General features: G+C 44.0%; 2 protein-coding genes across 3 annotated transcripts in view; one reads left to right on the top strand and one right to left on the bottom strand.

Moving 5' to 3' along the window:
* The window catches only part of tmem65 (transmembrane protein 65), a 38,712-nt gene extending 32,652 nt beyond the window's left edge, over window positions 1-6,060 (top strand). The window contains exons 5-7 of the mRNA XM_005944793.3: window positions 506-548; window positions 1,656-1,761; window positions 2,228-6,060. Of these exons, the coding sequence (XP_005944855.1) occupies window positions 506-548; window positions 1,656-1,761; window positions 2,228-2,338 (260 nt within the window). The 3' untranslated portion in view covers window positions 2,339-6,060. The remainder of the gene's footprint in view (window positions 1-505; window positions 549-1,655; window positions 1,762-2,227) is intronic.
* Window positions 6,061-11,536: 5,476 nt separating this feature from the next.
* Window positions 11,537-26,449, bottom strand: part of LOC102313719 (protein MTSS 1) — a 63,733-nt gene continuing 48,820 nt past the window's right edge. Inside the window, exons 5-13 of one of the 2 annotated variants that reach the window (XM_042212947.1) lie at window positions 26,291-26,382; window positions 26,125-26,199; window positions 19,527-19,684; window positions 19,114-19,221; window positions 18,766-18,863; window positions 18,175-18,400; window positions 13,506-13,706; window positions 13,070-13,205; window positions 11,537-12,708 (exon numbers count right to left, since the gene is read on the bottom strand). In XM_042212947.1, the coding sequence (XP_042068881.1) occupies window positions 12,056-12,708; window positions 13,070-13,205; window positions 13,506-13,706; window positions 18,175-18,400; window positions 18,766-18,863; window positions 19,114-19,221; window positions 19,527-19,684; window positions 26,125-26,199; window positions 26,291-26,382 (1,747 nt within the window). In that variant the 3' untranslated portion in view covers window positions 11,537-12,055. Of the gene's footprint in view, window positions 12,709-13,069; window positions 13,206-13,443; window positions 13,707-15,088; window positions 15,326-18,174; window positions 18,401-18,765; window positions 18,864-19,113; window positions 19,222-19,526; window positions 19,685-25,885; window positions 25,898-26,124; window positions 26,200-26,290; window positions 26,383-26,449 lie in introns of those variants that run through there. The other variant, XM_014340901.2, reaches the window with a different exon arrangement.

Here is a 26,449-nt window from a genome sequence, read left to right as displayed (position 1 = left end):
GTGTGTGTGTGTGTGTGTGTGTGTGTGTGTGTGTGTGTGTGCATGTATGTGTGTGTAATGTGTCAGGCTTAAGTTGTGTTTGATGGACGTCAGCACAGCAGTGAGCAGATTTCCTTCAGAGATTTTGGCGCCTGGCCTCCCAGAGGAACTTGATGGTTATCAGATTTCTGATTCAGTCTGAATAAACCTCGTGTTTCTGTGAGAGTCTCAGGAGGAGTTTGGTTTTTCTGAAACTATAAAGCTTCTTAAAGTCTGTTAAAGTTCTGGGAATGAGAAGATGACTTAGGAGCGTCTGAAAGAGATCGATACTGTTCACAGAAATCACAAATGACGCCGTTATTTTCATAATTAGATATTAAGATCTGCATAAATCAAATCATTGAGTTTCACAAATCCTCAGCATTTCTTTTCTGTGTGTCTGATGCATTTGTGTCTGTCACTGTGCTCGCTGTTGTTCTTTGTGAGAGCAGCAGAAACCAAAGTGTGTGCCTCTTTGTGTTTGCAGCGGCGGCTCTGGGGAACCTGGTTTCAGATCTGGCGGGGCTCGGGTAAGCAGCATCTTTATAAACGGCCTCTGAGGCTTTTCGGTTTATTCTGGGCGAACTGTGTGAAGTCTGTTTAAAGCAAGTTAGAACTGCTCAAAGATTTCAATCAATGACGTGAAGTTTGTCCTGTTGTGTTTCTGTTTTTGTAGTTTGGTGATTTTTCTGTGTTAAATACCTTTTATTTTCTTATTTATCTGTAGTAAAAGGTTTACACTGTAACTAAAGTCTGACATCATCTTTGAAAGGACGGTTTTGTGTTGAAGAAGGTGTGCAGTCAGCAGATGTCTTCACACAGGAGATGTGAAGCTTCTCTGTGTTTCAGTTTTAATCAGTCTGAATGAAAAACAGATTTTTAGCTGTTGATCTGATCTGGTTTAGTTTTAATCGTTACTCCGGCACTAAAACATCCAAAAATACACACATGTTATGAGCTCTTCCTGTTTTCCGGGTTTGAAAATGAAACTGTTGAGTGTGTGTGTGTGTGTGTGTGTATATATACAGTGTTTATGTTAACAGGATCTTCACTTCAGAGGCTCAAACTTTGCTGTTCGGCCTTTTTAATTGCGCTAACAGTTGTGCAGAAGAAGGCTAGCCTTATCCCGAGTGTGTAGTTCAGCACAAATGTCGAGGCAGAATCACCTGGATGAGTGATGAAACATTTCTCCCACTGAAAACGCTGAAGCCACATGAACAGGACAAACTGTCTGGGATTTCCTATTCCTATTACTGTGACCTCTGACCCCTGTAAGCCTCAGCTGAGCTGGGATGTGAGCTGGCTGCACGCTCCCTTTGGTTAGTTGAGCAGTTATGGAAGTTTTTACTTGGTTTGAATAACGTCTGGAAGAAGACAAAGCTGCTAAACCAGCATCCAAAGCATGCAAAGCGTTGGCACTGAACGCTGGCAAACTTGATCTGCATCGGCCCGTTTCGCAGATTTCAGTTTCTGCAGGAATTATCGCAGACGTCTCCACAGCTGATGTCCCCAAAACTGGGCAACTCGCACATGAAGGACATGGATGGAAAACAACGAGCACGTGTTTTATTTTTGGGTGAAGTGATGTCACTAAATGCCTGTGCAGCGATTAACACACATTTGTTGTCTGTGTGAAGTCTTGCAGGTTATGTGGAGGTTCTGGCCTCCAAACTGGGGATGCAGGTTCCAGATCTGACGCCCAAGCAGGTGGACATGTGGCAGACCAGGCTCAGCTCTCACATGGTGAGGTTTTTCCTTTGGGTCTTATTTTTAAATCCTCTTCATGTTCTTATTCGTAGTGGCAACAAAAGAGGGATGATGGGAAGGAAGAGGAAGCAGGAGTTCATGCTTCTTTATCTCAGAGCAAGCAGGGCGCTCCACTTTTCCAGGTTATTAAATAAAGTGTTGATTATAATCAGCTGCACTTATCACAACAGATAATGTTCAAAGGGGCGAAAATGCAGGAAGTTTGTGGTGGAGCCACATGAGTGTTTAAAATAAGGAAACCGAGTTTATTCGTATCAAACAGATCCTGTCAGAGGTGTGTAAGAGCATGAAAGGGAAGCTAAAACTACCGCCTCATGAATAATCCATGTATCCTGAGATAAGAGCATCGCTGCCCAGACTTTCCGAAGCTAGTTTCACCTCTGCACACCGACTGTTTGAGGATAACAGATTCTGATGATTTCTCCTTCGCCTCCTGCTGCAGGGTAAGGCCATCGGCGTGTCCATCGGCTGTATTTTGGGGATGTTCCCGCTGTTTTTCCTAGGCGACGACGACGAGAAGGAGGACGGCGACGCGCCATCAGGCTCCTCCTAACACGCCACTACATCTTCATAACACTGCTGATGTCACAGCTCTAAGAAAAGAAAAAAAAAAGTATTTACAGTCGGACGTTTCTCTGTCATCCTGCTCGGGCGGCGTACAGTTTGAGGGAACGTAATTGGCCGCTGACCGCGACCAGAGTTATTTTTACACCGTCGGCTCCAAGAAAGCGGCGTCTGTTGGTTCAGCGGGAGGTTCAAGCTGCGATTCTCATCGATTCTTCGTATCAGTCCCATTCCCAGTGTTCTGGGCGCAAAAGCAGAGAGGAAACGGCCGCATAGTTGTTATAATCTTTATGGCTGCAGAGTCCCTGCGCGCACATTTTCAGAGTAATTTATTTACCAAAAAAGAGGAAAAGCGCACAATAAATGCCAATAACGTCCACTCGTGACCCCCTGAAAGCCTGCTAGGAGTAACTAGGAGACATAATCCAGGTGATGGGTCACAGTGACGGGTCTCTGCCTGTGCAGAAAGTGTTCTAATAGTCACTGAACCACATCTGTATGGATGTATTGTGACTCATCACTAAAGGAGAAAGCATCAAATATGATTTACTGAAAGCAAAAAGATCCTTATTGATAATTCAGGCTGATTTAAAATCACGATAATGTGAAAAATCTGATGTTGTTGCAGCCCCAGTGTGGATGTGGCTCAGACTGTAAAAGCACGTCTTTGTGACACATCATCTGAAATGAGAATCTGCTCCGCCTCTGTTGAGCAGCACAAATAGAAAACTGGGTTTAATTTAGCAGCTATTCTGCTTTAATCCCACATATCAGTTTATGAATATCCAAAAATCTCTTGCTGATGTTAGCGGTTGGTCATACCTGGCCAGGTGAGGCTGCAGATCTCAGTGCACTGCTCGTTGTCAGCATGACTTTATCAGTGTTTGTAGTAAAAACTTGTTTAGCTGATCTAGGTCAGTGCAGGTGGGCAGCAGGTAGCCGATCGGTGCAGTGCGTGAATTTGCACCGTTAATCAAAACGTTTTAAACATTCAGCTTCATGGCTTATCGAAGGTTTGTCGCTTTGTGCTCCAACCGCATGTTTTCCAACTATTCCAGCACCACAAACGTCCACAATAATGGATTCACTCCTGGACTCTGTTCCCGCTGTCACATCACCAGCTCAGCTCTCCGTGCAGTGTGAAGCTAAAGCGCCCAAATCTGCGAGGAGACCACACGGAAGCTGGGAACAAGTGGAAATTCACAAAGGGATACGAAGTAAAGCTGCAGGAGCAGTTTCAATGGTTTTGCTGCACGCAGTGTTTTGACGCCACATTTCCTTTCACAGTTTCAGCAGTCAGAGGTTGCTTAGCATAAAATAGGGATCCTGGAGTTTCACGCTGTGATGTGTCCTAATTTTAACCTGATAAAAACGGAGATGCGGTGCTGGTGGAGACCCTGGAGAGAGAGGCCCGTGCAAAACGAACATACGCGTAACCTTGGTGCTGATTTCGCTGCTTGGCATTTAATCCAGTAGTTTTTTTCCCCCCGTATCAGTATGTTAGTCGAGTTCCCAGAAATTCACATGTTCGGCTTTCCTCTCTGCGACTCGGTCCCAGGGGCTGATGGGAAGAATCGATGCTTCTCTGGTGGAACAAAACTTTGATTTCCCTCCCACAGACGGCTCGTGTAAATCCGCCCGGGCAGCTCGGAGGATGGGAAACCCTCTGCAGTCTCAGCACCGCCGGTGTGGTTTATTCTTCCCAGACATCGGCGCTGTAGCAGCGACGAGTGTTTCCCATCCCGACAGCAGAAACACGGACGCGACTGTTTCAGACACTAGCTCACGTTTCGTTTTGATCTCTGATTAATTGGAGGAACAAAAAAAAGAAAAAAGCACAAATTTTTAAATTTTCTCTTCAGCAGACACTTTATACATTTACAGACTTCATCTCCAAAAACACTATTTATTCATGAGTCAAAGCAACAAGTGTTTTGTCACGACTTGCTCTGGAAGCGGGCGGACTTCCCCGTCGAGTCGCCGCCATCCTGCAAATCTGAAAACGTGTCATCTGCTACCTCGAGGAATGATTTCTGTGTTTGCATGAACTTGTGTAGCTCTGTAATCTCGTCAGATGGTTTTTATGAGTGCTTAGAGATGTAGGAGGCGTTCAGTGGCAGCGCACACTCGGGAAACTGAAGTTTCTATTTTCAGCTCTGGGCTCTGTTCTGAGCTTTCCAAGGTCGCTCTGTATCTGTTTGTTTTACTTTCTCCACCATCTTTTTCTTCGTTCTCTCACACGGTCGCTTCACTCGCATCCAGGTTCGCCTTCTTTTTGTTAGCTTTTGTTTGATGACTTGAAGCTGCAGATGGTGCCTGAGAAGGTGCGATTCAAAGTCAGAGAAGTGGCTCAGACTTTGTCACCATTAAACACTCCAGCTGTCGACAAACCTCTAAGGTGCTTCTTATAACGACGCTGAACCCACGTCAGGCGTTTCCTCCTCTTCATACTCAGACGCCCGCGCCCCCAGCTTCCTGTCTCAGTGTTTTGTTTGCTGCTTGATTTGGGCTTCCACAGTGACTCTTTTCTTATTGATCAAACTGTCAGAAATCATCTTATTATTCCAGGAGCTGCTGAGACTTACTTGGATAATTCAGATTCTCACATTTTAGAAACAAAAACCAGATTGTTTTTGTTTCTAATAGGTGAAAATGTCTTTGCCAGCTGCTTAAAACACACAGTGAGTATTTTCAGGCTGTTAGATGTTTAGAAGGACTTCTCTTCCTCCTGCAGTCTTCTATCAGCTCATTCTACATCAGACATCTTTCCCTACGAGGTGCTCGACCTGTCACCCTGTAACAGCTGGGATAGGCTCCGCCCCTCTGTTCTCTGCTGGGCTTTGATGTCTGATCAGTGCAATAATGTGCAGTTTTTGTTCAATATGTTTTGTGCAATCCAAAGCAAACTGATGGATAATTAGAGAACGTTGGCTGCGGTGTGGTTCAGCAGTTGCGAGATGAAGGTTGATCCAGGTCGATCATCACAGCATCATTATCTTGTTTTTATCAGCCTTACATTCTTCAGACGTGCTCCTCTGCCATCACAAGTTTCCTGATAAAAACTGTGATGTGTGGTTTTGAGTTCTGCTGTTTTTCTAGCAGATTATGAAATGTTTGTCTTCAGAGGGACGGAGACGCTTTAAGCACGAATCCCAACGCATCCTCTGAATTAAAGGAATTAAGAGCTGTGAGCTCAGACAGAAATGTTTGCACGGTGTTTTAATGAGGGTTTGGGCTCGACTGCAGGAGACATTCAAGTTTGTCGCTGGATTAACTGTAAAAGCCTCGAGGGAAGTGAGCTCTTTGTCTGCCCGTCTCATTAGGACAGATTAGTTAAGTCTGAGTCTGTGTGAACCTGGTAAAGCTCTGAGGATGCTTCAGAACTCGTTTGCTTTTCTGTCATCTCATGTTTGTGTTTATTTTACACGAGGAAAAAATTTTAATCAAACTTTTTGTTTGTTTTGCTTTTTTAAGATGATATTTTCCTTCATTTAATTGTGTGAAGTCATCCTTTGAAGCCTATAAACAAGAAGTTTGTCATGTAAGGCTGTCGGGTAAAGGAATGCCGTGTTGTGCTGCCATCTGGTGGACAGTCTGGAACAGCCGCTGCGCACTGATACATGTACAGTATGTACTGAACAACCTGGACTGTTGAAGGATGTGTGGATGTATTTTGCAACATTATGTGCAATTAAAACAAAAGTAAATGAATACGAGTGTTTGCTTGTGGCTCTGCAGGTGATGCTTCACTGACCTCTCGTTCATTCATTCATTGGGGCCTCCAGGCTGAGCACGCTGCTGCGAGCAGGACTGAGCTCACGTTCAGTGTTTAAAGGTCCTGAAAACAGCACGTTCATTTGAATCATGAGCTCAGACTGTAAAGCAAAGATGGATGTAGCCACTGTGAGGTCACTTTTAGCCCTTTTCCACTCGTACCTGCTTACACAGCTCGACTGCGTTTCGCTCCCCATTACAATCGAGGACCACCTAATGTGCGTGGGGTCGTTACAGCATCGCTCTAGTCCAATCACGTCATTTGTATGTGTGTCTCAAAACCTGCCGAGTGACATCACTGACTGGTCATGAGGTCTGCTGAGGTCGAACACTCAGCTTGGTGTTTTGAAGCAGACATGAGAATGACTGAGGATCTCTGCACACTCGCTGGATAAGGACTCATCACATCACTGATTACCATCTTGGTTTATCCTTATTCTTCCGCGCTCTGGACTGCAGGTTTCTCATGAGCAGGTTCCTGGTTCAAACCCCGCCTGGAGTTTGCATGTTCACCCAGAGGAGAGATGCAGGTAAAGTGCACAGACCGAAGCATTTGCTTGAATCTATGGTTAAATATGTAGTGTGAAGCACTTTGTATATATTTGTTTTATTCCTTTAAAACACACATTTCTGGTTTAATCCTAAACTCAGCTCTCACCTGAACCCAAAACTCACTTTGTAAACTGTGCTGTGATTGCAGCCATTCCCCAGCTCTCTGTGAATGGTTCTCATGGCCATTGATCAGTGGTTGTTGATCAGTGGTCATGAGAAGGAACTGAGGAACTGACCTCCCGGCCCATTGTTCCCTCACTGGGCTGATTTCAGTCATTATGCAAATGTCCTGTTTATAAGAAAACCTGCAGTCAGCTGAGACTGAAGGAGGCAGTTGGATGATGACGAAACGTTTCTACGTCCAGATGAACAGAATCAACTTTTGGAGATTTACTTTGTAAACATATCTTTAAATAATCATAATGGTGAAATGTTGTCATTTTATGTCTTTATTTATAAGAACAAAAGAGTAAAACCCTAAAATAACTTCCTTATATTTCAAAGAACTTGATTTAAATCTCACCAGAACAAAAAATCTGTCGATCGACTCGTAGATGGAAGCCTGCACGTCTTTAATTCATATCAGACGTTTCCCAGCGCGTCCTCGTCCTCCTGCTTCCTCTGGTTAAATCATTTTATCAGAATAAGAAACTTGATTTTCGTAATATCGGATGCTGATTCATTTACAAAATAAACAATGAAAATCGTGATTTGGAGCATCAACAACCTCGAATGAATAAATAGACTCAATTATTTGTCAGTACTCGATAAGTTTATTAAGGGACAATCAAAACGTCTTGCATGAAAAAGTAGGACCAAAGATAACCAATCGTTTATCTTCTCAAGCCCAAGCTCACAGTCAAACTAAAGGTTTCCTACTTTAGCCTCATGAAGTTAAATAGAAACAAAAAACGATAAAAGCAAAGCGCAGGTTTCCCTCGTCATCAGGTGCACATCGAACGTACGAGTTTATTTTACAGCCAAGATCCAACAAAAAAACCGGTTTACATAGAAAAAGATGATTAATATTCAGGAACATGAAGCAGAATTTACAGAATTACAAAAGTAGTAAAAAAAATTAAATAAAAAAGGTTTTTTACTTCTAGCACCACAGGCAGGAGTGAGTTCGTCACAGCGCTGGAAAGGTCTGTAGCTGCTGCAGATTTAGGATTTTAATAAAACCTGTTTGTTTCCTCACGGTTTTAAAAAACGGCTGAAATGAGATGGAGAAAAGCTGCTGCTCTTACACGAGCCATGCTGAGTTCAAGGCTAGTGGGAAATTTGTCAGTAAAAAGTTACATTCATGTGCCGTTACTTTTATTAAAATCAATAAAAATTAAACCTCACTTGTACATCGGCTTAAAGTGATTATTATAGTGAGTGAGTGATGTTAGCGAAGCTGTTGATCTCAACCTCATTGCTGAATTTTTAACAGATTTAGTTTTTGACATTTCACTACGAAGGCGTCTGTCCCATTGGCGGATAATAACTTTTATAAATCGGAACTGGAGCAGACTTTTTACCTGACACACTGTACGCGGTTGTTTTTGTAAGTCTAATTTAAAGTCTTTTTAATAAGAGCTGCAGTTTGCCTTAAAATCCGCTTTTTATTTACCATCGTAAGAGCAAACTGGGGAAGTAAAGGACTGCTGTCCCAAAGTTTAGGCCTCAATCTGTGATTTATAAAATGCATTTTTCACTCTGGCTCCTCCCTCTTTAAGATACCTTTAAGACAGCTTTCTGCTGATTGGATGGGTCCGGCAAACAGAAGGTTCAACGGCAGGTGGGTGGGGCTTAAACGTGAGAGCATAAAAAGCCGACATGAACAAACACTGACTTCATATCTGAATCTGTGGCCGCGTTTACAATGAGAATCCAGCACAGTACGTGTACATCTGACCGAGAATAAATCATAATGCTTCAAACTTACAAGAAAGATATTTGAAATATTTTTAAATAGGCTTTTTGTTGTTGTGCAATAAATGATAACTGACTAAAAATGCATTTTTTGTAAAACGTGCACCTGAGACTATGGTGATAATTAATCTAAGGGCCAAAATTCTAATTCTGATGCTTTCCATAAAATAAAGTGGCTGCATCAAAATCTGTTGAGGAAATGCACGAGGGAAACCTCATAGTTATAGGAGAGCACCTGAAGGAGGAGTATCATACAAAGAAATCGAACCCAGAGCTTTTTTAAGCGTATACGGTAAGACATTAGGCAACTCATCTGAAAATGAAAGGCTGAAGTTTAAAGGGTTAAACGGACACACTGACAGCTGCTGTGTTTACAGCTCGGGGACAAGAGTGGCGTCTCAACACACTGAGGACCGGGTCGCTGGCTTTTCATCTAACTTGGTTTTTCTAACCCGGTGCGCTCTGAATGTGTGACACATTTAAACGAATCATTTTCCAGCTTTGACGGGAATTCTAACGCTCCTCTGATCCTCAGTGTGTGTCGGCCTCACTCGGATCATCGATGACAAACATCTACAGTGTCTTCAAACACTCAGCTTCATACGCTTGTTATCGCGTCAGCCACACACGACTGGATTTGTAAACCTGCACAGGAGAATGAGCCTGGATTTTCGGCTTCGGTCGTCGTACAGGGCGTCAAACAACCGTCACACACAGCAGGAAACGTTTCTGCATCCTGCAGGAATCTAAACTGCATCCTGGTCCAGAAGAGTTGGATCAACAGAGGAGAGAAGCAGGCTAATAAATCATTATGCTCAGCTAAACAAAGCAAACGAAAGACGACATGCATATTAAATATAGTCTCGTTAATAGGTTTTATATGCTCAACAGGTCAAACGAAAAAGATGGGAATATTTAAATTAATAAATACTTAAAGCACGTAATAATTATGTGGTGACTACATATTAGCAGTGCTATTTGGTAGAAATGGGAGTTTTAGTGTATTTCAGCTTGCTGACAGCTAAAATCTGACATGTATTAACAAGCTAGTACAGTTAAAGTATACATAAGTACTGGACTTATATTCATATTAGTATGCAGCAGGGTCTGATTGTGTGCAGCTAAGAGGATCTCCTGGTGGGTCACGTCGGCCTCGTGTGGCGTCACTGTGGAGGTCCACAGGCAGCTGAGGCTCAGTGTTTTTAAAAACATCAATTAGAGCTTTGTTCTCACCAATCATTGACAGCTGTTGGTTATTTTTAATAGCATCTCTAAATTTGATGGGATGAGCTCGTGCAGTCGTGCACTAGCATCAGATCTTAATTTTTGTAAAATACGATGAGGCACGACAGGACTACTTGTAGAATCACTTTTCTAAGTGATGATATATCAAAGCTCAGATAGAAGTGGGCGTTAATAACAATTTGACTTTACTTTTGTTCATTTTTTTTTTGAGCAGTCTCTGAACTGGAGACAATTTCAGGACCAAGATGAATAAGACGTGAACGGCACTCTGTGGATCAGCGTGTGAAGGATTTGACTTCATAGCTGTATAAAGTGTTGGACCTCCAACATGGTTACCACAGCGTGTCCCGCACCACCTGAAACACCTCCACACACTGAACAGTTGGTGTTTTTAGGCTAGTAAGTAACAGTTTGGGACTAAAAACCAGCTAAACTCCAAACCAGCGTGTTGTGCATCTCCGCTCTTTAGATCTGTAGAGATTTTTATACATGACACCGTTTATACTTGTAGGCAGAATACTGGGGGGGTCGACCGACCACGTTCAGCCTTCCAAAGTGACTGTGTTCAACCGTCTTGCTCTTTCAGGGCAGTCATTTGGCATTTTTGGGAAGTCGGCTATCCTTAGACTTGTACACATTTCTGGCTTACACACAATTTAATATGTGCACACTGCACATTTCAGTATTTAGTAAAAAGTGCTAACTACGACTGAGTTATACAACACCGACCAGATTTTCTGCGTTTTAGATATTAAGCATTAAACATCAGGTCACAGGCCAATAATTTAAGCACTGACCGAGCAGTAACTTCACTAAAATAACATCCACAACTGTTTAAATCTGTGCCTCCTAAATCAGCACACTTCTATTACACCAGACCAATACACAAATCCACATGATTGTATTTACTACAGATACGCAGTAGCACAGGAGGAAACTGTGGTAGCCTCTGTTACTGCACTGCTATGGACTTGGAGTGTTGGCTGACGCACGCTGTGGCCATGCTGCGTTGCTAATGGTGTTTCTGTATTTTTGTGCATTTTTAAATTGCTCAAATTTCACAAAGTGCTTTTGACAAGCACAGAATCGCAGTGAGAGGAAATGAACCTCCAACGGCGCCTTGCAGTATTGTTTTCAGCTTAGAAATTCAGAGCCGGGACGTTGTTTGGACAGCAGCCTTAACCTCGAGTTGTTCCATCCAGAGTTCCTGATCCTCTCCTGCTGCCGGGGTTTTCTTATTCGGTTTAAGAGGCAAAATGATCATTTATACTGAGGCAAACTGAATACATGCAGGTCAGTCTACTGTAACAACAGAAAATCCTTAGTTGCGAATGGTTACACGCCACTCTTCAATACGCTGCCCTACATATACAAATCCTCTTTCAGGTGGTGTCCAAGTACAACTCTGTCAAACACCATACTCATGTTTGTACATAAAGAAAATCCAGCATTAAATATGTAAGTCGTATTCAGCACACAGGCTTTTGGCACCTTTAGTGGAAATGGGAGACTACGAGGGTGTAAAACATACAAACACATCAAAATAGAAATATGTACATACAAATAATGATTTGATCTTTCGAAAATATCCCATCACTCCTCCCAGCTCAGCGTCGTCTGTCTGAGAAGTGTTCTCTTCTTCTTCTACCTTCACTTCTCCCCAACATTAGGATTTCATTTCATTTAAGCCTCTTTTTTCCTGCTACAAGGTCGACCTTGTCCAGGCGTCTCTCGGTCGTCAGGATGATCCCGTCTCCCTCGCTCTGTTATCGAAGTTGCCCTGAGGAAACGATCTCGGATCAGAGTTCCTGGCTCGGCCTCGCGCAGGAACTAGAACTGATTTTTAAAGGGAGATGTGCTTAACAAGTCCAGTCAACACTTTGTGGAAAGTTTACTTAAATTTTCTCCTTGTGCACCTGTGCAGGTGAGGCTGGAGGCGATCCCAGCTGACAATGGACTCGGTCTTTGTTTGATTTAAATGCAAATATTATTACTCTTTGGCCAAACTGTGAAAATGCACATTTTTTTGTAATCGCTGCTAAAAGACAAGATTTCTAAAATGATCCTCAATCAGAGTCTCTGGGCAACTTCCTCCTGTTACTGGCATCCATTTGATGTCATAGCTATTTGCTTTTACTTAGCATTAACCATTTTGTGTCCCTTCCAACAGTATTTTCAGCCAGGGACACAAAATGGCTCATGTCGAACCAACCTTCGCTCAGTGAATCATTGGTGCTGATCGGTCGTTGGTTGTCGTCTTCTTGAGCTTGACGCCTCGTCGGATGGCCACCAGAAAGTCCTCCACCTCAGCGTATTCTGTTTCCTCCAAGAGCTCTGGGAGGGGTCGGCGCTCCCACTCTGATGACCGACCGCTGGGCTGTGGAGGTGGGGTTGGAGGATCCGATCCCTTGCCCATGTGCTGGATCTCCCAAGGGGCAGACTTTGGTGACAATGACCCGTTGCTGCCTGGTGACAGAGGAGTTGTGGCCGGGCTTAGCGGGGTCCGCGGGGTGTTGCCGTCTTCTGACGCTGCTTTGCTGGGGAATCCAGGGTGTTCAGGCACAGTGGGAGTCTTAACTGGGATCATGGGGGGCTTGATGGGGATGGGGCCCAGGTTGAGGCCCCCGGATGGTCGTCGCAAGTTGGGTTTGGAGGATGGGGTCCGTCTGATAGTAGCAACCCCCGGGGTGATTACAGCAGAGGGGTTGGAAGGCAGGCCAGCAGTGGAAGCAGGGCGTTTAGACTGAAACATGCGGCGGTAGGACTGGGTGATGTCGCTGTTCCTCGGGATGGTGGAGGATTTATCAAAGTCTGAGGACTGCTGCTCCACCTCCTGATCTGCTCCCACAGAGTAGTAGTCACAGTCCGATACTACAGAGACCAGGAGGGGGGAGAATTTAGCACGATAACAGAATTTGTTTGAATAGAGCAGAGTCAGCTGATGATCTCAAGCATTTCCCAGATATTATATAATTAAAGTCTTTTTAATTCACGTTAACTTTAATTAGATTTGTTCTGTTTAGAGTTTAGATCAGAGCGAGATTTGAGACGTTCAGAAGAGACACAACGGAAGTTTGTTTTTCAGTGATTCAATTCAGGTTTGTTTCTGGGTCCAGTGAACATTTGAATAAAGTTAGTGCTGAGCTTAGCAGCAACGCATCCTTTGCTGGAGTTAAACTGTGAAATAGTTTGTATTTAATTAATCTGGTGGGAGTAAGTTAAGTACGTTTACCCTGTGAGGAGATGGTGTCCTCTGAGCAGCAGGGTGTGTTGGTCTGGCTGCTGTAGCCGCTGGAGCCTTGCAGGGAATCTCTGCTGGAGCCGTGGATGTCCAGCTGGAGGCCGCGGGCCAGAGCTCTGGCCAGCTCCTCACGGGAAAACCCACAAAGGTCTCCGTGGTCCATGCTCTGTCAGTACACAAGAAGAAAGTAAGTCAGCACACACCACACACCAAAACTGCCATTCCTCCTGTCCACAGTCAAACATCCACAAACACCACATCTGTAATGCAGCAAAAAACACGGAGACCATTCTCACAGCAGACACACGACATAATCACACACAAAGGCGCCTACAACACAGTCAGGGGAATTAATGTGTGGATTATTGGGATTCGTCTGTCCAATCAGAATGCTCCCAGTTAGTCATGTGACTTTCTATTCAAGGACTTGTTTGGCATTTTGCTGGTCATTGTGTCCGACCTTGGGGGATGATGAAGTGTTGTTTCCTTTGCCCCTGTTTGGCTCCTCTCCTGGTGTGGTGACATCAGCACCCTGGTGGCTGCTGGGATCTGTAGTCTCTCTCCTGTCCTTGCTCCTCTTCAGGGTATTAACCATGGGCTGATCGTACGGGCCTGGTTTGGCCCAATCCTACACAGGAAGATATCATCAATAACAGTAAAATATTTTAATTGATGATAATTGTTGTTAATTTTGTCCATTAGTCAAACGTCCAAATAGAAGCATGAACAGAGGGATGTTTCTTTTATAGAAATGACAAAAATGCTCATGTTTGCTGCTGTGAGCAAATATTTGGAAACTGTTGCAAGAACACCAGAGGTCTATGCAAGCAAACCAAACCATTTTATACCTCAAAACACGCCTTTAAAAGTAGAAGCTATTATTTAAACTGTAAAAATGTAAACCACAGCCTTGCAGTTGGATGCCTCCACCTCCCAGTGAAGTTGGAGTTTACAACTCAGCCACAACATTAAAACCACACACAGGTGAAATGAATCGACGCTGATCGTTTACTTGCGTCCTGGTGTCCATAAGGATTGGACTTTATCGCTTACCGCCCACCTAAACAAAAAACTCCAATGACACTCCCCAACGGCAGCTGCCTCCCCCATCAGGAGAGGATACGCCACAAGAACAAGTCATTGAGGAAAAGTCCTTATATCCCAAATCCAATCAGAACACCAGAGCAGACACCCTGTCCCACAGCCCAGAGGGCCGAAAGGACCAGACTGTCACCATCCCAGAGCCAGTCACCCCACAGAACACCCGCTGTGGTCCTTATAGGTTGTTTTAACAGCATAACAGGGACCTACACAAAATTAGTCAGATGTTTAATGTTGTGGTTGATTCGTATATATGTACAGAAGACTTTAAATGCATTTAGCATGTGGACATCTAAATAAACCCGTCGACAGAATGTGAGGAAACAGCTATGGCATCATGTTAAAGGCGTCTCTGTCCGGTGGGTGTTGCAGGACCGGGCTGCATTCTCAGCTTTATGAATGAAGAATCCGATTTGCCCCAAACACAACATGAAAAATCTCAGAATTAAACGAGCTTGCGTTATCACAACAAGGCTACAGGCTATGAAACACTGGATTAGAAGTTATGTACATTTGAAAGTAGAAGTTGTAGTTCTCGGCTGAACAGCTAGGCTAATGCTTTTAGGTAAAATGCTGCCACCTGGTGGTGAGAGGAGTTTTGTAACATTCATGAAAATGGTGCCCGTTGATGGACAGCCTGAAAACTCACACCTGTCACCAGCACAGGTAAGCAAGGCTCTCTGTATAGTGTTAATCAATGTTGTTTTAAAGTTTACGTTTCAATTTTTAATCTTAAAGATAAGCAGGAATAAAATTAACAAAAATATCAGGTGAAATTGATCCTAAATTGAATTGACTGAAAAATGAGAAACTTTTGAGAGAATGAACTGACATCAAGAAAGAAGAGAAAATAACACACAGATCAACTCAAAGAAAAGAGGAGGACATCGGGGAGAATGAGGATCAAACCTTCCAGGACGGGACTCTGGATGATGGGATCACTCCAAGCCCCGAGGGGCTGAGAGGCAGGAACTCTCCTGATTGGCCGCAGCCTGAGCGAGACCACGGCCACGTGGGTGAAACGGACGAACAGGAGGGCGAGGAGATGGGAGAGGTGGTGGTAGTGGTGGTGGGAGAGGAGTAGGAGAAGTATGAAGGGTGGAGGTGGGGGTCCTGGGCTCCGTGATGGTCAAAACCATTTGTCAACTGAATGTGAATGAATGAAGAAGCAGAAACAATTCAAAAATTAAAGATGACGCTCACGACCGAGGAGTGAAAACACGAGACATGAGCGCAAAAACGGTGCTTCATGCAGCAGAAAAAGCAAATGTTTGGGCGGCAGTGAGGTCCCAGCATTCATACACCTCCAAACATCAAACATCCTGATTTATAGCACTGACGATTTCATCTGGAGTTTCTTTGAAGCAGATGATTTTTTCCCTTTTTAATCAGTATTTTATTTCACTGGCCTTTCCCAGTTTCTGAGATTTTGCAAAACAATTATGAAAAGAATTTGCAGTCTTACAAAAATTTGCTTCTACTAATGCCACCCAAATGCTCCCTACACATTTGTATTTCACATTTATGCATCTTTAATTGCAACAGAGTAATTTTATTCTACGCTAAAGATACTTTTAATTAAGCCAATAACATCTCAGCAAATATAATGAAAGTCGATCTTTGTTGTGTTTTTTGTTTTGGCAATTTATCCATGTGAAGCCCTGCCGGAGGAGGACGAGAGCCCTGCATAAGTTCTGATAACCAACTAAATTATGAAGCATCACTGGGGACCATATGGTGATGTTCATTAGGTTTCACTGCATGTTTCCTGTTTTAGTGACGTAGCTGAGATGTGCATCAAAGTCACTCAGTCCCAACTGTGCATTCACGAGTAAATCAAACATGTCGACTCAATATTCATTTTAAAAAGTTCAGAATAACTGTTTGCCTGAGAGCCTCATCATATGAATATCTCATATTCTGAACAGTTACCTGGTAAAATGACCAGGTAACCTGACCTCTTCACCCTGACCATAAACAGACCAGACTGGGATTTCTTTGGCTTTTGTAAATGTTTCTGTTTGACAAACCTGAGGGGAAATCTGTTTGTTTTTGGTCCCTTTGTTGCTCACAGAGCTCGGTTCCCTTTACATGGGTTAATTAGACTGAGTGAGTAATCTTTTAATCCATTTCACGGTGGCGTGAACATCGTGTGCTGTTCTTAGTTTTCAGGATGTTGATGATTATCAGGCTGCCAATCAAACCTGGAATATTTCTTCCTCCTCAGCCAACACTAGATTATATTTTAATTGTTCATTTATTCATTGCCAGTGTTGAGCACTGAATGTAATTGGATTTGTTAAGCAGCTGGAAACGTTTCTGTGCAGTCGGCTTTTTGTGCTTCATGAAGGCTCCCGTTCATATCACTCAAAAATAAAAGCTTCACGCTGCAGAGTGTGACACACAACTCACCTGGAAAAACAAGAACAACAAAACACTAACACAATTGTGTGTCTACGTGTTCACCTGCTGCTGCCCGGAGCGTGGCTCGGGGTGCGAGGGTGAGGAAGAAGAGGAGTACGAGGAAGGCCCCACAGTGACAGACTGAGAGGGTGAAGCAGAGACGCACGACTGCAGCAGCGCCATGCAGAGCGCACACAGAGACGGCAGTTTGCAGGAAGCACAGAGGGAAGCCAAGAAAACAGATCAAAACACAGACACGAGAGAAAAGCAGAGGAAGCAGCAACAAACAGGTTAGAACAGCAGGACAACCAGTGCTGGGGAGCATTAATGCACATGCAGTTTTCAGATTTCTGCATGTCTAAAATGATTAAGACGGGTTTAAGTGCAGTGAAATTGGGTTAGGATGTGTTAGGAGGAGTGAATCTATGAAACATTTAATGAGAAGCTGTAATCTCCCAAACACTGATCCCAGGTCAGAGGTCAAACAGAGCAAAGACGAAGCAGAAGCCGGTTCAGCAGGTGGAACGAGAAACTATCAACTTTATGAATTTTTTTTTTTTTTAAAAGCACTACTACTAGTATTTTCTCATTATATTTAACAGTGAGTCGTGTTGGAGTGAAAATCAGAAACAGAGCTAACGCAGGCTGAAGCTTCAGGTCTGTGTCTTCTTCTATTATGTCATTCATGATTGGTTAAAGTTTTATAATAGCAGCATGGCTGATATCGCAGTGTCACAGCGTGCTGGGTTACTGAGGTGAGGTGAAGATGAAAGCACACGGCAGGCTGTCGCACTCTGAACGTCTCCTTCCTCTCACATCACAAACATCCTGTCATTTTGTTCATGTGCTAAATTATCAGCACAAACAAACTGACTACATATAATGTTTACGTCCTAATTATCTTTGCTGAAAAAACATCAGCACCAACAGACCGTGGACACCTTCACGCTCCGTCTTTGGATATTTAATTAATGTAAATTATTTTGGCACAGCACTAAAACTAAAATGATCGTATTTAAAATAGCTTAACTCGAGTAGTGCCTATGATGTGTTTTATATATAAATGTATATACATGTATGTATATGCAGCTGGGTAGCGAAGTGGTAAGCAGGTGCTGCAGTTCCAATTCCCGCCTGAGGCGTCTCACAGCTAGAGCCAGGGGCGATATCATCACCTCCACCTGATTGGGCACCAGGATCGTTGAGTGCGAGAGGAACTGATCTTTATTTAAAATAAAGCCTGTGTAGGCTCGACAACGTAAACACTCAGCAGTATTTTGTCATTTCTCCAACATGACGACGAGATTGACTTTTTTAAACAAGTAACAGCAAAAGATGATGATGTTGTTGTTATGAGTGTTAGACATGGCTCTAAATTTGACGATACCTCGAGTTTATAGATAGAAGCCATCTATCTCTCTGAGGTTACTGAGACACGCACACGCGACATGTGGCTTCCAGCTAACAAACACACCACATCGTAGGAACTGGGGAACATCCGCAGACATCATAAACAGAACTCACTGGTTTATTTTTGGCATCTGTTCTCAGTGAGTCGATGACTAAAAGCACTGAGCCGCGACTTTTGTTACCTGCAGGGTCTCTGGGGGCATCGGTGAAGGGGATTTGGACTGGTAGGCGTCCTGAGAGATGAAGCCAGAGTCGTGTGAGGAGATTGAAGAGAGGCGGGCAGGTGTCTGCTGGGGCAGCACTGAGGAGGAAGAGGAGGAGGAGGCGCGATAACGGAAGTGGGAGGTCGGGGAGTGACAGTGTGAGCCGCTGGAGCGAGAGTCACTGCTGTTCACGCTGTTCAGGCTGCTGTGGGCCGGACGGGAGGAGACAAATAAATGTCAGAAAGAAGGAAACCTGAGAAGCTCTGAAGTCATTCGCTGATTTTCTGTTTTAAAATCTCAGCTCATCACATGAAAGAATAAACAATCAACCCGAAAAATGAGTCAGGCAGATGAAATATTCTGAGTAATAAGACATGATGGTAAAATAACATTTACTGGAGTTATTTCTCTTTGATAAATCAAAACTTTCAAAAAAATCGATGATTTTAAAAAAGCTGTAGTTCCACTTGTTAACCACAGAGAGGCAGCAGAGGACAGGCTCTCAGCAGACCACCTTATCTCCCTCTATTGTTGAGATAATAAGCAGCTGGCAGCAGCCACATAACTAACCTGCACATGCTGGACTTCCTGGATACGGTGGTGCTTGGTGACGAGGGAGGAGTTTGGTAGGACCAGGTGCGCTCGGAGCCCTTCAGGTCTACGATTACCTGGAGAGGAAAAAATGCTGTGAATCGTCTATGATGTTTCTGTGAAGGTGTCTGTGTGCAGTCAGGTCAAAGGAAGGCGTGTTTACTCCGTGTCGAGGTTACCACTGATCAGTGGGTAGAGTGAGTGAAGGTGTACTGAACGTGCTTAAATATTTTAATCGGTACAGAACGGGGCTGAAACAGACATTTATAACAGAGGACAAATCGTTCGATTGTGTGGTCACACGACCCCTCACAGCACCACGAGTACCTGCTCACTGGAAGCGGGCAGCTTGTGTGGGTCCATGGTTAGCATCTTCAGGTCGTCTGTCAGCGTCTGGAGGTGTGTAATCTCCCCCAGCATGGACATCTCCTCCTCCTGAGACACACAAACATTCATCAGCTGCAAATTCTACACAAAAAACAGCTTTGAGACTGACGTCATCACAGCAGCTGCTCCACAGGAGGTTTGAAGAGAGAGCTGCAGCACAGAAGGTGTAGGAGTTGATGTTCGTCAGAGATTTACATTTGGATTGCAGCTGCTGACGTCCAGCAAAGCATAAACATACAAATCTAAGGGGGCCAGGTGTTTCTTCAAAGGCTTGCAGAGTTTCTGCGTAACTGTAGTTAGAGCTCCAAACATCTTTCTGTGTTGTGCATAAACAGTTTGAATGCATCACTGACCACGACAGGCCGCAGCATGGACACGAAGCAGCAAAAGCGACTCCTCTCCTCCACCAGCGCCCTCCTCACCGCCTGCTTCTCCGTCTCCTCCAGCAGCAGGTACTTATCGCTGACGTCCTGCATGGCGCTGTCCAGCTGGGGCTGCAGGTCTCCACGGCCTGAACACAAACACGTGCACATACCTCGTTGCATCCAATTTCAACTAGAAACAGCAAGCAGACCCTCACAGCCACTTGCCAACCAGTTGGAGAATAGTCATTTTTCCCTAGTGACCAGTTGCCAACTGGTCTCTAGACCTGTGAATGGGTGCAAAAGCTACAGAACAAAAAGTTTGAATTGGGCCTGCTTTGTTCCAAAGTTTGTGCCCGTCACTAAAACACATTCTCTTTTACAGTGGGGGATGGGCACAAGGTAAAACCTCCTGTGGAAATCAAGCAATGAAGAAAAGAAGAAATAGCAAACATTCTGGAAAAATGCTGCCCTCTGCTGATGAAAGTTTTAGTCACAGGAAGTATCTTTAAGGCATAAAATAGCATAAAAAGAAAGGAAATGGGGACTATTTGCAATAAAAGGTAACTAAAAATCAAAACGATACACAAAAAAAAGAAAAAGTTGTCTTTCAAAATGCTGATTTAAACTTTTAAACTTAAGCAGCCACCCAAAGGTAACACCAGAGTTTTCTAAATCTCTCTCTCTTGCAGACCTACACATGAGCAGAGGAACCGTTTCTGCGGCGTTAACAAAATGCAATCACTTCAGTCCATCTTGGCTCAGATCAACAAACTCACACAGAACTAAAGAGGAGGCAGCCTCACAGCTGCAGCCAGATTATCAGCCATCTGTGAAATCCAATTCTCACTGAACAGAACTTTAGCTACAAAGAGCAGAGCCTGCTCTGAAACTACGATCACTCAGTGGCTTCAAAAACAACAGTCAGAGCCTCCCACAAACCATTAACCACATTAAAGTCTCAAACAAGTCTTTTCTCTCTGGCGATCAGTCAGCTGGAAACAAACAACCACTGGAATCCCACTGAAAACACACCACACATTAATAATGTTTGCCATTTTGAAATTACATTGCTGCTTTTATGAAATGCTTCTGGTTTATTTTTTAACTCTGTCCAAATGTCTCAACTCTCCCTTACTGCAAGTCTTTACTAAAGCGGTTTCATACACAGAAGATTAAACTGATTTCACGTGTCGACACGGCCGTTGCGACATGAGTCGGATGAGCTGGAGTCTGTATCTGCTTTAATATCATCTCCCACAGCGACTGTAATTGGATTAGTTAATTTACTTTGTGACACAGAGCAAAGCTGAACTATTTTTACATTGTTTCATTGACTGATCGAGAGCAGCTATTGTGGGCGTGGGTTTCCCGGAGCGCTGAATATGTGGAGTGTTTGGGGATCTTAGCACGCTACACGTTAATTCTGGTAAATTCATATGTTCCAATTGGAAATGTGGAAATGTTGAACAGGAGTATAAGGCGACTTAGATCATCCCTGGTGAGTCATTACTACATCCAGGCGTATTTTACTCTTTTCTTCCATTTGCCCGCGTACTACGAAACAGGATTCAGGGCTTAGCGAAGGAACTTCAGGTTTCACCCTGTGATTTCCATCTTATGAAGAAAGTTCACAACTTATGCTGCAGACCTGACCACCTCCAGATCTACTGACCAAACGATTCTCTGAAAAACAGCATCAGGTCTTTACTTTACTTTCCTAAATGCAGCTTTATTCCTTCTTTATTTGGCTGTTGGCTGAAAGCAAGTTTAGAACCATTTCTGACAATGAGTATAGATCGGAAACAGGCCACCCGGGTCTCCCGAGGCTGTTAAGTTAATATTTCTGCACTGCTGTATTATAACATGTAATGAATGCATTGTGCAATACTGAATTCTTTCCTTGCTGGTTTCATCAGCCCACAGCTCCACTTTAGAGGATGTTAGCTTGTCAACAGCTGCTTTGGTGTCTTCTGTTAGTGATGGATCTGAAATGTTTCAGCTTCTTGCTGAAATATGCAAGAAGGTACCCAAGCACACTGCTTTAAGACAACTTCCTGTCATGTCCAGAGAACAGCTTTTAAACCATTATGTGGCATGACATGAATCATTACCATGGATGCAAGTTTATTTTGATTCCTCAGACTGTCCTGCTTCCTTAAACACTCACTGGAGAACAAAATCTGAGTTAATCCATCAACAACGAGGCCCCCTCCAAAATGCACCCTGCACCCCCAATTCGTTAAAACCACGGACAGTGCCATGAACCGCTTGCAGCCGAGGCCCACAGCGGCAGAGAGCAGGCAGACCAACATGTGATTACTCAGTCTTTTCTTGACTTTGCTGTCATGAAAATACGACATGACAGAGCAGACTGAAAAATGCCTGCAGCAATTTTCTAAACCTCAAAGCGACGTTCACTTTTGTGTGACGAGATCACATTTAATCAGCTAATTTCACTCCTAACAACTGCTGTCTTTCCCCCTTCACATGGTGCTCTGGGGTTCAGTTTCTCCTCTTTAAAGCGATCGTTTGGTAATCTCATCTTCTGGATTTGAGGACAGACATAAACATGCAATTAAAGTTCCTCATTCCTCCAGCGAGATCCGAGGCCGGCTTCTGTGGTCGGGCTGATAGACGGGAGAACGCGCGCCGTCTCTCTGTAAGAATTTTCCAAGCACAGGCTTCAGTGATAAAGAGGAAAGAAATGGTGAAGACTTGCTTCCAGAAATGTGAACGTAATTCCAGGTTTCCCACAGAATTCAAACAAACAGGATGTCTCGGGCAGAACATCGCTCTTATGTTCTTGTTTATCTCACGATCGCCTCCTTTTTTGTCTAAATCGAGACATTTCTGAATGCTTTCTTTTCTCCTCATCCTCGTGTCCTCTGTTGACCTTTGCGTAGCCTTTTCGATACAGGTCAAACTGAGAAGACCCACAATCCCAAGACAACAAGCTTGTGCACTCCAAAGGATTGGACAACATGGAGTTCCACTGTAATGCAATCAGGGGTCTGCGTGAGAACGTTGCATTTACCAAACCCAATAACCTAACCGGTTCATGGTCTTTCTGTCCTCTCGCCCCTCGTTGGTCGCTGCAGATGGCTGTCCCTCCCTGAACCTGGATCTGAGGTCTCTTCCTGTTAAAAGGGAGTTTTTGCCGTCGCCAAGACATCGCCTGGTCATTGGGGTTCTCTCTCTCGCTCTCTCATTGTAGGATCTTACTTTCTCTGATTTTTAAGATTCCTTCGGATAATTGTTATTGGGAACTGATGCAATAATAATTCGAATCTTAATGGGATGAGTTTAAATACCTGGAGTCAAACACCCAAAGCAAAAGGTCAATGCACAAGAGTGCAGGTAAGGTGGAGTGGGTGGAGACAATTGACCAGGTGTCTCTTGGAAATTAGATTTAAATCTCATCACAAATCACTTTTCACCTGGATAAATAAAGAATGAGAGTAAAAGGGAAGATTTACAAGATGCTAGTGACATAAAAAAATGACAGGAGACAGAGCTGAAGATGTCAAGACTTTCATTGGCATTGAGCAGCTGAGGTTGAGCAGCTGAGGTTGAGCAGCTGAGGTTGAGCAGCTCAGGTTGAGCAGCTGAGGTTGAGCACCTCAGGTTGAGCAGTTTGGAGAGGCAAGGCTGAGGTGGTTTGGACATGTGCAGAGAAGAGATAGTGGACATACTGGGCAAAGGATGTTGAAGATGGAAGCAAGAAAATAGGAAGACCTCAGAGGAGGTTCATGGATGTAGTGAAGGGGGCCATGCAGAGGGTTAGTGTAGGGGGAGATGGAGGAATATGATCTGCGGTGGCGACCCTTCAACGAAGCAGCACATTATTTCTGTTGTACCCTGGATACCTGCAGTTGCTAGGTTTTTAATTTTTTTTAGACACACACACACACACACATGCACACAAACAGAGCTCAGGCTCAGCCTAATCTAATCACAAACACACAACACCACACACACACACACACACACACACACTCTGAATTTAAAAGAGGACACTGAAGACAAACTGGTGCAAACTGTCAGCTACAAAACTGATTTTCAAACTCCAGCAACTCCAGGATCCCATGTGATACTATAATAAAATCTATAGAGGACCATAACACCCAATTAAATTCAGCACTACATGGTGGTGTCTATGATGGGGTACTGGAGCTCACCTCACACATGACCCACCGCTTTAGACCAGCTGTGCTGTTTCCAGCTTCGCATCAACAGTTTCTTTCACCTTTTCCTGTTTAAATTCGATCCATTCCGAGTTCCCGTGCTCAAAGCCAGCGCTAAAAATAAAAAACCTTTCTTAAGGTGGTTTCCCTCAATCTGTTTCTCATAATATTAACTCTTACTCAGAGCTTTCCCTTCATTTTCCAGTCTCCTGTCATTACATTCATTTCATTCCAGCACAAGTTCCTCCACCTGTTTTTTTCCTTCCTTGAAACTTCTCCATGTCCTCTTCCCTCGTGACATCCACTCCAGTGCAGAGGGAGTTTCCTCTCGTGCAGTAATAACAGGCTGGGAGGACCTGAGGACTGAAGCAGTCTGACCACATCTGAGGTTCCTCTGGGGTCAACCCTGGTTCCTGTTTGTTTTGTCTTAGAAGCTCAATTCAAAGCTGGAAACCATCGAGTCCTTTGTTGGCAGCAACAACGAGCTTTTGTTTCCAGTCATAATAAGGCTCGTTTCAGTGCGATTGCTCAGACTGGGACTACTTGTTCTAAAAGCAGAGCCTGTTTTGGTGTTTACTCGTAGTCCTTTGGAGTTCAGCGGGCAGAGTGAAGAAGTAATATTGCCACATCACATTCCTGTAATTCCACTGGACTTCATGCTATCCTAAAAGTTATTTTAGAACAATTTAGTCAAGTCAGCGGTCATGCTATCAGCTCTAAGAGCCTGCAAATAAGAGGTTTACTCTGCATTAACAGCCTGACCCTGGAGGAGCATCATCTACAACTGTGAATGATCAAAAAATATCCTGATATCACTGCATTTAGACAGACCACTGATATCGGCTCTGTTATAGCTCTCATCATCTACAATGATCCTCATCTATCTCTGCTCTCTCAAGTTTGAGGTCCTCGGTTGAAATCGCAGTCTGCACAGGTAATGGTGCTTTACACAGGATTCAGCACGTACTGTGTTCACTGCTGTTAGATGGAGCTGAAGAGGGCGGCGCTAACGTGGACCTCCAGGTTGTTATCTGAAAATAGCATCAGTGTGGAAGCATGCCCGAGAAGACGATGCTGAACAGGAGCTCAGTTCATTTTACATTAATAAGGGCTTTTGGTCTTTATGGAGCTGTTTTCCAAACTTTTTCATCACACCTCAAACATGCTGGATAACCTCAGCAGCTCTGTCAGCGTCCGTTCATCCGCCCGCCCTCTTCTACTTATCTGAAGTCAAGTCATGGTGGCGGCACCCTAAGCAAACTTTCCAGTTCCCTCTGGGGGTTCCCAAAGCATTCCTATTCCAGATGAGATAAGTAATCTATTCAGCCCGAGCCACCTTAACTGGCTCATTTTGACGCTGCAGGAGCGACAGCTCTACTCCTCCGGATTCCTCCAGATGTCCGAGCTCATCGCCCCATCGCTAAGTCCGAGCCCACCCACCCTTCAGATGAAACTAAGGACGTTTTCACACCTGTAGTCTGTTTACTCTGAATCCGAATCAGCTGAGGCGTCACAACATGACTCTTTCAGTCATTACCCAGACTTTGTGACCAGAGGTGAAGAGTCGATGGACGGGTAAATCGAACGGTGCACCTTTGAGCAACGCTCTCTTCACAGTGGCTTCACCAATCCAATGCTCTCCGACTTCCCATCGCATGTGAAGAAGCTTCCAAGATGTTTGAACTCCCTTGCTTGACTGAGCCTCTCCACAACCCCAAACATTTGGTGCTGACCCTGTCGTGTGCTGCGTTCGGGGCTGAGTCACACTGGTTGACACGGTTTTACTGAACGAGCCATGAAAATATTTCCTTTGAAGACTCTCGTTCGGTGTGCCTCTAGTCTTTGTTGTGTGAGTCACACAAACATCTAAACAGCGTGGGAACATGTTTCAGCCGACCGAAGTGGGCTGGATGTCAAACTCAAACTGAGCTGGAGGTGTCAGAGTGCGACTGTCTCATATTCACCATGTTGATATATTCACAACCCTCTAAGCTGGCCCTCTGGATTATCGTGGAAAACTTTAACACACTTTTTTTATTATTGAAATATTAAAACCACACTCAGACTAAACATTGGAGAAGTAAAAATGGAAAACACCAGTCTCCTGAGCCTTTTGCATTATTGAGAAGAGCAAGAAAGGTGGATAGATGGGTGTGTACTTACCGAAAACATCAGCTGGACGAGCAAAGCACGATGGGATGCCAAAGGAAACACATAAAAACATGATATTAGCTTTTACATCTGCACATTACTCCATGCCAGTTACACCCTATAAAACAACTACTGATTGAATTTTCCCACAAATAGCACAAAGTGTTTAATTTAAACAGTTTCAAGTTGCAGCAAAATATCGCAGCCCCTCAGCCGCAGTTTTTTATGCAGTGAACCCACACGTGACAAACCTTTCTTAGCTTTCTTCTGCAGCTTTAGAGTGTCTGATGATCTCTTCTTGATCTCCTGACGGGCTTTCTTGTACTCTGGAAAACGCACACAAACACAGTGTGAATGCAAACAGCGTGTGAAGTTTGAGATGCATGTAGAGGTTTCGTGTGTGTGTGTGAGAGAAACCTTTCGCATGGTCTTTATCCAGAGTGTTGGCGACTCTTTTCCACTCCTCCATCTGCTCCTGTAGAGGGTTGATCAGACAGTCCAGAAACACCCTGAAAGCGCGCGCACACATACACACACACACACACACACACACACACACACACACACACACACACA

The sequence above is a fragment of the Haplochromis burtoni genome, unplaced genomic scaffold, assembly GCF_018398535.1.
Source record: "Haplochromis burtoni strain Fernald_Lab_line unplaced genomic scaffold, NCSU_Asbu1 Contig_402, whole genome shotgun sequence".
NCBI classification, from domain to species: Eukaryota; Metazoa; Chordata; class Actinopteri; order Cichliformes; family Cichlidae; genus Haplochromis; species Haplochromis burtoni.
The sequence above is the reverse complement of the archived record's forward strand: the minus strand, read 5'-3'. Positions and strand labels throughout refer to the sequence as shown.